This window comes from Talpa occidentalis, unplaced genomic scaffold, assembly GCF_014898055.3.
Source record: "Talpa occidentalis isolate TD23 unplaced genomic scaffold, MPIMG_talOcc4v2.1 talOcc4.14, whole genome shotgun sequence".
NCBI classification, from domain to species: domain Eukaryota; kingdom Metazoa; phylum Chordata; class Mammalia; order Eulipotyphla; family Talpidae; genus Talpa; species Talpa occidentalis.
The window spans coordinates 86,453,928-86,466,063 of NW_023601433.1; the positions used below are offsets into that span (position 1 = coordinate 86,453,928).

The 12,136-nt window shown below is 59.9% G+C and overlaps 1 protein-coding gene across 15 annotated transcripts in view; it reads right to left on the bottom strand.

Annotated features, from left to right (window-relative positions):
- KDM2B (lysine demethylase 2B) overlaps positions 1 to 12,136 on the bottom strand; it is a 108,084-nt gene that overhangs the window by 59,644 nt on the left and 36,304 nt on the right. For 13 of the 15 annotated variants that reach the window (XR_008551891.1, XR_008551889.1, XM_054695366.1 and 10 more), the window contains 3 exons: positions 8,575 to 8,668; positions 6,659 to 6,812; positions 942 to 1,057 (listed from right to left, as the gene is read on the bottom strand). Coding sequence is in view for 13 of the 15 variants with exons in the window: in XM_054695366.1 (XP_054551341.1) it covers positions 942 to 1,057; positions 6,659 to 6,812; positions 8,575 to 8,668 (364 nt within the window). In the remaining 2 variants the exon portion in view is untranslated. Of the gene's footprint in view, positions 1 to 941; positions 1,058 to 6,658; positions 6,813 to 8,574; positions 8,669 to 10,125; positions 10,206 to 10,559; positions 10,915 to 11,788; positions 11,839 to 12,136 lie in introns of those variants that run through there. The other 2 variants (XM_054695373.1, XM_054695372.1) reach the window with 2 other exon arrangements.

Sequence of the window (12,136 nt, forward strand, 5' to 3'; positions counted from 1 at the left end):
CACACCACGCGCTTAGGGACACGAACCGCCGCAGAAACAGACAAAGCCACCGAAACAAAAAGCAGCTCGATGGTTTCCAGGGCCTGCAGGAGGGGAGAAGGGGCGTCACCGCTAGTGGGGATGGGGTTTCTTTTTGGGGTGATGAAAATGTCCTGAGGTTAGACAGAGGCGCTGGTCACACAACACGGTGAATGTGTCAACTGCCACTGAACCAGGCACTTGAAATAACGAATTTAATAGCATGTGACATAGATCTCAAAAAGAGAAAAGAAAGCTGAGAGAAAAGAGGAAGAAAAGGGCCCTTTCTGCCCCGGTGCCCCTCTCTGGGGGCTCTGGATCACGTTCCCGCAAGGAAGGAGGTGGCTGTTCCTCTTCGGGGAACACACATCAGCCTGGGGTCTGGTCCTGGGGTGTGGGGGTTGGGGGAAAGCCCGAGAAGGCAGTACCCCCACCATCAAGGGGAATCAGGGACCCCTGCCAAGTGGACTCTGAGACAGAGCTCAGAGGCCGTGCCCGGGAAGACCCAGACACTGGCTTCTTTGAGGCTCCACAACCCACTTGGGGTCCCCGGGGATGCATGGCAAGATCAGAACGTTCCAAGCAGCAGCCTCCCCCACACCCCAGCAACAACGGAATCCCCCCACACCCTGGCATCCCTGGCTCTGCGTGAGAAGCAGCAAGAGGATCCCGCAGCTCACGCTCACGGTGCTTTCTCAAAAGACACTTCCCCTTCACGGGGGTTTTGGCTGCCACCAGCTGGAGGTGAACAGAAACTCCCGGGAGCTCTGGGTGGGGCTTCCACGGGCAGCCCTGCACTGCAGAACCAGGACCGAGGCCTGGCCTGAGGCAGAGAGTGGGAGCGACGCCTGGGAAGACTTGTCCACACAACCGGAGCAGCAGAGATCAGCCTGGCTGGCCTGGGGGGGAAGGAGGCGCCTTACCCGGGTTCTGTCCTCGATCTCGTAGATGCGCAGCTGCATGGGCACGTTGAAACTGTGCAGGATGTTTCCGCCGAACACCAGAGAGTCGACGGGGGTATAGACAGCATGGATCCAACCTGGCGTGGGGAGGGCAAAGAGGTTCAGCGCCCAGGCCCTGGGGGTTCCCCCACTTATGACAGCCGGCAGGCAGGCACAGAAGGTTCTGCACTGGCAAGAGTCAGCTCTTCCTGCCCGCCTGTGACTATGCAGGTGCTTTTATCTCTCCTTTTCCAAACAAACCTATACCTGTCCTTTTAAAAAAAAAAAAAAGGCCCAGGGGAGCACCCAGAGCCAGGAGTGAGGATGTGCGGGGTGACCTGGGGCAGAAAGCAGGGGGTCCTGGCCTGCAGGACTCCCGCTGTAGGCCATTGGCCAGCTCCCATCAGCAGTGGGCAGCTGCAGGCCAGGCCCCACTGTTCACGGACCTTCATGTCAGGGAGAACCTGGCCGCAGCAGCCAACAGAGAGGCAGGACCTGCCCTCTCCCACACTGTCTGGAGAGCTGGGAAGCTGCTGGCCCCGGCTGCTCATCTGTCTTCGTCTGTCCTCGCCATCCCAGTGACCACCTGTCTCGGGAGTGTCACAAGGATCACAGGGCTTCAGCTAAGACGTGCCATTTGGTCAGGGCTGCAGGACCCAGGGGCCTGGCTGGCCTCTGCCCCAGGCTGCCTCCTGCTATCTCATCCTCCAAGGCCCAACTGCAGGCGGTGTCTCAGTCACACGCCACCCACACCCCACGCCAGCTCTGCTCGCACTCACCGACTGGTCCCTAGTGGAAACCCCTGACCCAAAGCCTGACCCAAAGTCCCCACGAGGATGACCAGAGTGCACTGGCCAAAGGGCGTCCCCAGGCTTCTCTCATTCGCTTCTCACAAAATCTCCCCAATATACAGAGAAACTGAGGCCCAGCAAAGTGAAGTCACTCATCAGAATCTGATCCCGGATCGTCCACCTCCACTTGGCCCATGAGGGATGGGGGCAAAGAAAGCAACCTAATCCCTTCAAACAGTAACTGACACGTCTCAGACCGACCCCGTGTCAAAGGTTCAACAGAGCCACACGCGGCTCTGGGCATCATAACGGGCAGCTCGGCGCGAGGGGGCAGGGACTGTTATAACCCGCTCCAATTTACAGTTGCTGGAAGCGAGCGAAAAGAATGGAGTCGCTGGCTGAATGAAGTCACAGCTGGCAAGTGACAGCGCCTCTGTTCTGAATGCTGCATCAAAGGCTTAGCACAGGCCCACGATCCTGGGAGAAAGAGAATCGAGAGACAGAAGCAAAGTCCAGGACAGATGGACGCAGAGAGCCTCGGCGTGAGGGATGTATCAGCCGAGGGGAGAGGAGACAGGCACCGAGATCCAGGGCCCCTTCTCAAATTGTCCACGTGCCTAATTTGTTGACTGGAAGGAAAATGTCAGAGCGCCCCCACCTCCATGCCAGCCCCCGCAGGGGCACTCTTCCCTGGCACCAGCCCTGACCCTGACTAGGGGGCTGCGCGGTGGGAGCAAAGCCACCATCTGGGATGAGAGCCGGCGGCTGCGAGGGCCCAGCTGCATCTGTGCAGGTTCGCCCGGCTGCTGGCCCTCCCCCTGCAGGGGGCTGCAGATGGGACAGAGCTGTGGTTCTCGGGGAGAGCGACAGGAAACTAGCCAAGCACACAGAAGCAGACGCGAGCGGGATCTGCTGTTGAGGGGGATCTGCTGTCGGGGCCCATGCCTCTGGCCGGGCGTGGCGGGGGCAGCTGCTCTGCGGGGCGGGCAGGCCCTGTCCAGGCTCCTGGGCACCTTCCGTTTCTCCCACGCCTTCTGCACAGACACCCCTGGAGTCTACTTTCCACACCAACTGCTCCTCTGTTTCAATACGGGTGGGGTATTATCCTAACTAACATCACCACCATCTGCCTAGTCAAAGCCCGGTCTCCTAAGACTGGACCCGGGAGCCCCGAGTTCCCGCGGCCGCACCTGGTGGCGTGAAGCCCGAAGGGGAAGGATTCCTGGGTGCTCTTCCTGCACTGCCTTGGCGCCCACCCACACCCTGCACAGAACCAGGTCCAGCAGCCTGGGCTCCAGACAGTCCCCAGGGCCAACTCAGCACCTGACGGCCCCGCCCCGGCCTCCATTTGCCATGTGAAATGGAGATGCCGCCTCCCCCGGGGGAACTTCCTTGGTGAGCGAGCGCTCAAGCGAGTGAGCAACCCCTGCTGGTATCCAAGGAGCCTCGCCCATCGCCAGGGCTGGGGACAGGATGCCCAGGGCTGCCAGCACCCTCCTCCCCTACCCGGTGGACAGGCAGACACACCTGACTTACACCTGTTACCCCAGTTGTGTGAGCAAAGAGAGAGGTGCTGTGTCAAGTGGAGGGACCAGACAACCGAGGGGTTCTGGAAGCTTCTCCCCAAGCCAAGGCCTCCCTGAGGAGTCAGGCAGCCTCCCCTGCATTGCGAGTCAGTGCCCAGCAGTACCCTCCTCACAGACCCTGTCACGACCACAAACCTGATGGGCGTTCTCAGGAACCCAAAGGGCACCAGGCACCATCTCAGCCCCACCCAGATGCTCAAGATTCAGAACCCAGAGGCCCTCACTTGTGCACCTTTGTGGCAGCTGCAGGGATAAACCCAAGGGGCACAGGACTCAGGGGCATCTCCCAGAGACCGGCTGCTTCCTTCACCAGCATCCACAGATGCCCGAGCTGGGCCGGCGGCACCGTGACCAAGGGCAGGCCAGCAGGAAGCTGATTTTAACAAAACGATGGGGCGGGAAGTTCTTCCTTGAATGCTCACGGAGAAGATGAGAAGAGCCATGGGATGCTCCCTGCTCGGTAACTTGAGTTAGTGTTACTATTACATATGGCAGCCTAAGCTGTGCAGCGGATGGGGGCTGGAGGTCAGGTTCACTGATGTGGTCAGGGCACTGGTGCAGGTCAGGTCAGGTCAGAGAAAAAGATCTGACTTCCAGCTGCTCCTTGGGGATGAGCATCTTGAGTATCTCATTCATCACCAGGACTTGCAAAGGATGGGGCCCCACAGGGAAGGGCACGTATCAGCCCTGGGCTCTCCCTTCTCTCCTGTCACCTCTGCCTCACCCATCGAGGGCTGGTCAGCTCAGGAGGTCAAATCCAAGCCCCTTTTTTAGATCACCCCCTTCCTGGGTCACCTTCAATGGCCTTCCTCCCCCAGGAAGTCTTCCTGGATTACCCAGGGTTGAGGCCCAAAGAACCACCTCCCCTGAAGCACAGTCAGCAACAGCCCCTTCAGCCTCAGACACAAGAAGAAAAAGTTAAACCGAGTCTCACGAAGGTACTTTACATTTAAAATCTTCCCACGGGGAGATGGAGAGACTTGAGCCAGCAGGGGTGGGAGGACTCATGGCCAAGGTCACGCTGTGGAGATGAGCACCTAGGCCGCAGGCGGGAAAAGCCACAATTGGATTCTCCACTTCTGATGCTCCAAGAACTGCTTCCCCAAGGCACCATCTCCGCCGGAACCAAGCCGGCTGCCAGGAATCGCAGGTGTGTCTGTCTGCCCGTGACTCAGCAGGTACGGACACCGACAAGGACCCCAGACCCAGTGAGGAACCCAGATGCCCATCACGTTCAGTGGCCCCAGAACTCCATTCCTTTAGTTCGCCCGGGTGGGCCACACAAAATGAGACAAATGAAGATAGTGGAGATTTCACGTCACATATAAAGGAGGGCCCTTTATTCTGGAACGAGGACTTTCAGCTTTTTGCTGTCAGAATCATCTTTCCGTAAAACGGCAACAACAGTAGATGCCAGGTTGCGTCTTTTTAGTTAGTGTCTGTCCTGTGCAAGACTCCAAGTCTCGAGCTGCGGCAGCTCCTAGTTTGTGGGGTTTTGTCTACTCATTCCATTGCTCCATGAAATCAATGCCTGGGGGTCACATGCTCCATCCCCCCACACCCACCCCCTCTGAGAAGGTCACAAGTTCCAACTGTCCCTCTCTTTTACTTCCCACAAATCCTGGCATGTCACCACTCCCAGGTCCTTGTCGGGGTCTCCCTGGGCTCTGAGCCACGTCTCCTCCTACTCCCTTCGACACTCAGCGCCCCCCATGCTGCTGCTTCCCAAGACCTCCAACTCGCTTAACTTCCCAAAATTCACACCCTGCACCCCAGCCTGGGCAGAGCAACAAGCCAACCTCCCAGATCTGAAAGAAAGCGTGTCCTCACTCAGAGCTCAGGGGGGTGGGGGGGATGGGCCCCAGAGTTGAGCGCCCCCATCTGTGCCTTGTAGAGGTGGCACAGGAGGGGGAAGACACCAGCCAGGCCACCAGCCCGAGGGTCAGCAGCAAGGCCAAGAGCAATCCAGAGTTCCTTTGAATTCATCAGGGGCAATCCCTACAGGCTGGTCAGGATACGCCTTCTTCCGCCCTGCAGGCCACATCCCCTGTCAGCAGGGCAGGCACCCCCAAACGGCCCACCAGCCACAATCTCTCCCGCCCCAAGCCCAGCGAGGGCCAAGGCAGGTAACAGTCACCCCCAGCTGACCCACCACCTCCAAATCCCAAATTCCCCCAGTGATGAAGTTTCTACCTGGCCGACACTCCTGAAGACGCAGGGGTGCAGCCCCACCCCACGGGGGAACAGCTACCACAACTGTCCCCTTTCACTTAATTCCACACACTAGTGCTTGATGTCCAGACCCCAGCCCAACTTTCGAAGCCAGAGCAGAGCCAGCTTCTCTGGCCCACGGATTTAGTGGACTCACAGGACATTCCCGTCCTACGATCCAAGCTTCCACACAGGGGCAAATTCTCCGCAGGCTCTTTACCCGCGTCTAGCCTCTACTACTTGCGTACCTCCAGTGACGGGGAGCTCATCACCCATCAGAGCAGCCAGTACCATCTCTTCTTCCAGGAAATCACCCTTTACCTGGCTCACTGCCATTACCAGCCACCGTGGCTTCCTAGAGTAGAACAACCCAACTCCTCCCCCAAGCTCCTATCACCTCACGTGACACTCACTTGTCTCTGAAGTATGGTGACCAAGAACACAACCTCCTACACGCAGCCTGCCTGAGCTCTCACCCTACAGTGGGAGTCACCTCCCTCCTCCAGGGTGAAATGCTTCCATGAATTCAGCCTAAGACCATGCTGCATGACGACTCCTGGGTCATCTATCACGTCCATGAGGTCAGCTAGTGACCAGCCACAAGTCCGCGGTCCAGTTCTCAACTCCCACCCCTCTGCTATAGTTGTGGAGTTCAGTTTGGTTTATTGTGGTTTTGGTTTTTGTTTTCTTTTATTTTTGGAGTGGAGACTCCAAAAGCAGGAGCTGAGGAAGGTCCCAATTACTTTTCATCTAGTTCCACAGGAAGGAGGCGGCCACTTCCTGACAACACCCTGCCCGGCTCTCAGCACCCTGCCCCTCCCCCGGTCTCAGGGTAGACCTACTCCCCGCCCCCACAAGACTCCCCTGCAGGTCCCGCAAGGGTTTTTCCCCTGCACGAGGGCCTTAGAGGCCCCCTCAGAAATCCTAGTCCACAGGCAGGAGTCCCAGCTTAGCAGGGAGGGGAGTCGCTGCTGCTTTTCCCTGCAGCCCAAGGCCCACTCTTCGCAGGGGCTGCCAGCGGCCAAGAGGCCCAGAGCCACTTGGCCTACACCCCCGGGAGGCCCAGAGGACCGCAGGGGACAGCTCCAAACGCCGGCCACGCGAGACCTACCGGAAGGGATGAAGAACGTGTAGCCCTGCTTCAGCTCAATTCTCTGACATCGCTCTACACGGTCTCCCAGGAAGATGTCGCTCTGTTTGCCCGACAGCACCCACTCCTCGTACAGCGCCAAGTTGTGCAGGGTGGGAGGGATCAGCCAAAAGATCTTGGGAGGAAAAGGAGGCAAATCAGCGGAAGACCCAGGGCAGGGTAACGCCTTCCAGGCTCTCCATCACCCAAGAGACAGACCCGCCTGCCTGGGCGCTGGGAGAACAGGGGAGGATCTATCCCCAGGGGCCACCCAAAGGGTGTCTGGGGTGGCAAGGGGTCTGTGCGCTTCTGAGCACCCCTTCCTGCCTTTAGGGGATCTGTTCCCGTAGCAACAGCAGGGTGGAAGGCTTTCTGGACTGGAAGGAACATTCTTTCCCCTGAGCTTGTCAGGGACGTGGGGGAAGGTGAGGAAGGCGAATTTCCTACATTGTTTGATAAAACGGCCTGGTAAACAAACCCAGCTTGCGCTCACTCTCCACAAGAGGGAAAACAGGGCCTCCTCAGCTGTTATAGAGCAACCCCGATATTAAACGGGTTCCTGGCTGTGGGTCCTCACCCGCGCGCTTTAAAGGGACTTATGAATACTCTACTACAGGCACACGCAAAAGGTTAATAAAAGTTTTATTTACAAGAGAAAAGGAAATAAGGAAAATGTACAACTCAGGGAGAAAATAGGGAAATAAAGTCTTTAATGCGTCCTACCCGATCCGACGACCTGGAAACCCAAAGTCACTCTCAGAGCTGGCCGGACGCTGCGAGCTGGCCGAGAGCCCAAAAATGGAGAGAGCCCCCAAAGCCCACGTGTCTGCCTTTTGTATCCACCTGGCTGCTTAACCCCACCCTCAGGTCCCAGCCACCTTCCCTTGGGTGGTGATGGGATTTGGAGTTCCCAGTGTCTTTGGCTTTGACCTGGGGTGGGGGTGGAGTCCACAAAGCCTATATGGAATTTGCTTTGGGACATCCTTTTCCCCCTAACAATTCCCCCCTTTCACTTGTTGCCACCATTTCCATGGTGATGGCGGAGCAGCAGTTGAGCGCTGGGCTGTGAAGCTGCCCGCAGCCTCTGTAGCGCCGGTTCGATCCCCGGCCACCCGGGAGGGTCCCACATGGCACGCAGACCTCTCCTGCCGCCCGCTGCTCCCCTCAGCAGTGTATGTCGGTCCTTCTGCCTGCTCTGCTCCCTGCTCTGGCTCTGGTGAATTCTCTCACCCTCCCGCGCTTCTGACTGTACCCAGTGCTTGTATAAACAAAATAAATAAATCTTAAAAAAAAAAAAAAAAAAAGGGAAAACATCTGGAACCAAGCAGGGGGACTTCCTACCTAGAATTTCTTTCGACAACTTCAGTTCAAACAGAGGCACACACAGACCTGACAAGCAGAGCGGCCCCCCCACACGCAAGGTGCCCCCACCAGGGACGGGTCATCCTCACCCCCACGCGACACGCCCGAAGCAACAGACATAGCAGGCGAGTGTCCCTCCACCCACCCCAGCTCCCGCCCCCCCAGTGATGTCTGTATGTCTGTCTCTGACGTCAGATGACCTTGGAGGCAGGTGGGGCCGGCACCTAGACTTTAGAATACAAGGTCTCAGGTTGGATCTGAGGGGGATGAAGGCGGGAGTTCCCGGAGCTGAATGTGGAGTTCAAATCTGGTCCACAGCGCTTGGAGCAAGGCGTGACCAGGTGGGCACAGGTGACCAGACATGATGTAAAGGAGTTGACCTAGATCTTATCCCTCCCGAAGAAGAGAGGTGGTGGCCCCAAGGAGACTCAGAACACACAGGGGAGGGCTGGCTGGAGGAGGGGGCGGGGGAAGGTGAGCCGATTCTCCAGGTACCAGCAGCCTGAGATGTAGAGCAGGGGAGGCCGTTCACTCACCTTCCCGCCCCGGAAAACATGGTACCAGACGGAAGTGCCTCCGAAGTCGATGTGGAAGTCAGTGAAACAGCCTTTCACGCTCATCAGACAGTACCTGCGGGGACACAGAACAGGTGGGGGGGGGGCAATTTAGTGCTGCCTGGGAGGTGAGCAGCTTCCAGAAGGACTCACCTGCTGCCCTTTTGTAAATGCTGACACTGGGGAATTTTCTTTTCTCGTTTTTTTGTAAACCCATATCACGCTGGAGTTCCCCATGGGGGAAGCCCCTGTGATCAGGTGACATTGAATCTCAAGCATTTACTACCTACCTCAAAGTCTGGGGGAGGCATTTTTGCTTTCCCTGGAGAGCTGGCCAGCCGGCCACCTAAAGGTCACTCTGTTCCTTCCTCCCTGATGGTTTCTATTCTGCCCCCCCCCCCAGTAAAAGGCTGCCTTTCCACCCCTTCGAGGCTGATACCTGCAGCTCTCCAGGCTGCCAGCCCCCTGCCCTTTGAAGCAGCTGGGCCCCTGGAATTCCACTGTAAGCCACCTCATCGCTTGCCAATGACCAGCCCCATTCACCTCCTCCTTCATTCAACAGTCACTCAGTGAGCCTCCCTGGTGGCGCAAGGGGTTAAGCACCGCACTGTGAAGCAATCGCAGCCTCTGCAGCACGAGTTCCATCCCCGGCCAGCCAGGGAGCAACACACATGGCGCAGCAGACCTCTCCTGTCTCGCCCGCTGCGCCCCTCAGCAGTGTATTTCAGTCAGCCTGTCCATTTGTTCCCCACTCTGTCTCTGGTGAATCCTTTCACACACACACACCCCCCACACACACACAATCTCTGGCCTGTACTCCAGCTCTTATATGCATAAATAAATCTTTAAAAAAAAAAAATCACTCAGGGAGAGCCAACCTGCCCTCTGGGCCAGAGCTAGGCTTGGCACTAAGATAAGTGCATTAAGAATGCCCAAGACCGGGCTTCCTCTGGTGGCACAGGCAGTTGAGCACCACGCTGTGAAGCTGTCTGCAGCCTCTGCAGCATCGGTTCGATCCCTGCCAGCCAGCAAGGGTCCCACATGGAGCAGCAGACCTCTCCTGTCGTGCCCACTGCTCCCCTCAGCAGTGTATTTCGTCAGTCTGCCTGTTCTGTTCCCCGCTTTGTCTCTGGTGAATCCTCTCACCCTCCCCGCGCATCTGGCCTGTACCCCGGTTCTTGTGTAAATGAATAAATAAATTTAAAAAAAAAAAGAATGCCCAAGACCCCTGTCTGTAGGGGTGGGACACTCTTAAGGAAACTGCACAGAAAGTTTCACTTAGGACAAACTGCCACTGACTGCGAAGCAGTGCAGCCGAGGAGACAGGGCACCCCCACGGAGGACGGGGCTTCCACTGAAACGGCCAGCATGGGCAAACCAACAGAGACAGACAACAGCAGTGGCCACGGCTGCAGGGGTTGGGAGGAAATAGGGAGTGATGGCTAACGGGTTCAGGGTTTCATTTCGGGGTGATGAAAATGTTTCCCAACTAACTAGTTGCACAACTCTGTAAACAAACCAAAAACCACTTACCGTAAGCTTTAAACAGCAAGTGAATCATATCTCAATAAAACTGTTCTTTAAATAGGGGTGAAGAGAGGCCCGTGGAGGTGCTGTACCGGCAGGGAAAGGAGGGGCATGGGCCCAGAGGGCTGGGCCGAGGGAGTGCACTGGGGCCCCTCCGAGCCTGCCAGCAAGAGCCAGATAAACCCACCCTTCTCGCGGCAGCTCACAGGTGCCGGACTAGCTCTCCCCCTCCAGGTGGGCAGAGCTGGGTGGTGGTGGGCGGGGGGGCGGAGCAGGCTTCCAAGCCCAGGCCTGGAAGACAGCTGGGCCAGGGCCCCCTCCCTCCCACCTCACTCCCAGGAGAGCCACCGGCGGTGGCAGGGAGGGGGGCGGCCTCCCCACCGCTCATGCCCATGCACCTTGGCACCTCGGGAGGCCCCCCCCATGCTTACCCCACTGACCTCTTTTCCCCGCTGCACTTTGCTTTTCCATGGTTTGGGGAAGAGGGAGCAATGGGCGGGAAGGTAGGGAGGAGCCAGGAGCCTGCCTCAGTGGAGATAATGGGGGTGTGGGGCTGCGCTGGCTGGGAGGCTGCCGGGCTCCAGGCGCCCCCTCCCTTGGCGGCCTTTTGCACCTCACAGGCAGGTGGACGGGCTCGCCGTATGCAGGCGGCGTGCCCGCGTCCCTCCGCCCATAGGCTGGAAGGAGACGGAACCATGTGTCTGCAGGAGGCTGACAAATCAGGAGGCCGCCCCGCACCTCAGAGCCCCGCTGCCTAGCAACCCGGCGGAGGGTGTAGTTGACAGCCGGGCGCAGCCTCGTCACGAAGACCGCGCGGGCCGCGGGCTGGGGCTGTTCAAGTCCCGGCCGGGGCTGGGGCTCTCGGGGCTCCACACCCGCCCGCCCGCCCGCCCGCGCCCAGCCAGGTCCCCACTTTGGAGGGCGGGGGGATGGGCTCCCCCAGGAATTGGGGGGATGGTCTGACACCCCACCCCACCCCCATGGGCCACACTGGCCTCTCCCCTCCAACACCACTTCAAAATATTAGTCCTCATTTCCCTAAAATCACCTCCAGGTTTTTCTCTTTTCTCTCTTCAACCGAACCCTGGCCCCACCCCCTGCAGGCCTCGGCGGCACAGCGTCGAGGAAAAACCATTTAAGTGTTTGTGGGGAGGAGCGCGCTGTGCTTCCCCGGGGCTGGCGGCTGGAGGCTCACCGGGAGCAGAGACGGGGAGGGGGGCTCTCGGTCTCCACGCGGCCGCGCAAGCGGACCCCGTCCAGCCCCCCTCGGCCCAGCCCCCTCGGCCCAGCCCCCCTCGGCCCAGCCCCCTCGGCCGCACCGCCGCACGACAGGACCCCCGCGGGCCTCGGCGGCGGCTGCGCGCTGCTGCCTCGGCGGCGCGAGCAGGGAAAGTTCTCCAAGTTGCGCCGGTGTCGGCTCTGCCCTCCAGGCACCCCCCGCATCCAGGAGGCCTCGGGGGTGGGGGGCGCCCCTTCCAGACCCGCCTCCCCTGGAGAGGCCCCTCCTCCCGCGTCCCTCCTCTCCCGGCCGCCCAGGCCCGGGGCGCCCCTCCGAGCCCCGGGGTGGCCGTGACGGGGCGGCTTTGTCCGGGCCCGGCGGCCGCGCCCGGCCCGCCCGCCTCCTCCCGGGCCCCTTCGCGCCGCCCCGGCGCGCCGCCTGTGCACTGACCTCCGCGGCTTCCTCTTCCCGGCGCGCCGCAGTCACATGGGCGCCCGGCGCGGTGCCCGGCCGCGAGCCTCCGCGGCCAGCCGGCCCGGCTTCCGCCCGGCCGCCCCCCGCCCGGAAAGGCGCGCCCCGCGCACCCCCCGGCGGCGCGGCCGGCTCGGCCCCTCCCGGGGGGCCGGCACCCGGGCCCGGCCGCCTCGGGGGTTTCCCGCCCCACGACCCCGGCGGGCCTGGGAGGAGCGCGGTAGGAGGGGGCGCTGCACCTGCAGCATCAACTTTGGGGAGCCGCCCGGGGTGCGGGAAGGCGGGGCGGCGCCGCTCGCCCCTTCCCCTCCAACTTGGGGAAACCAG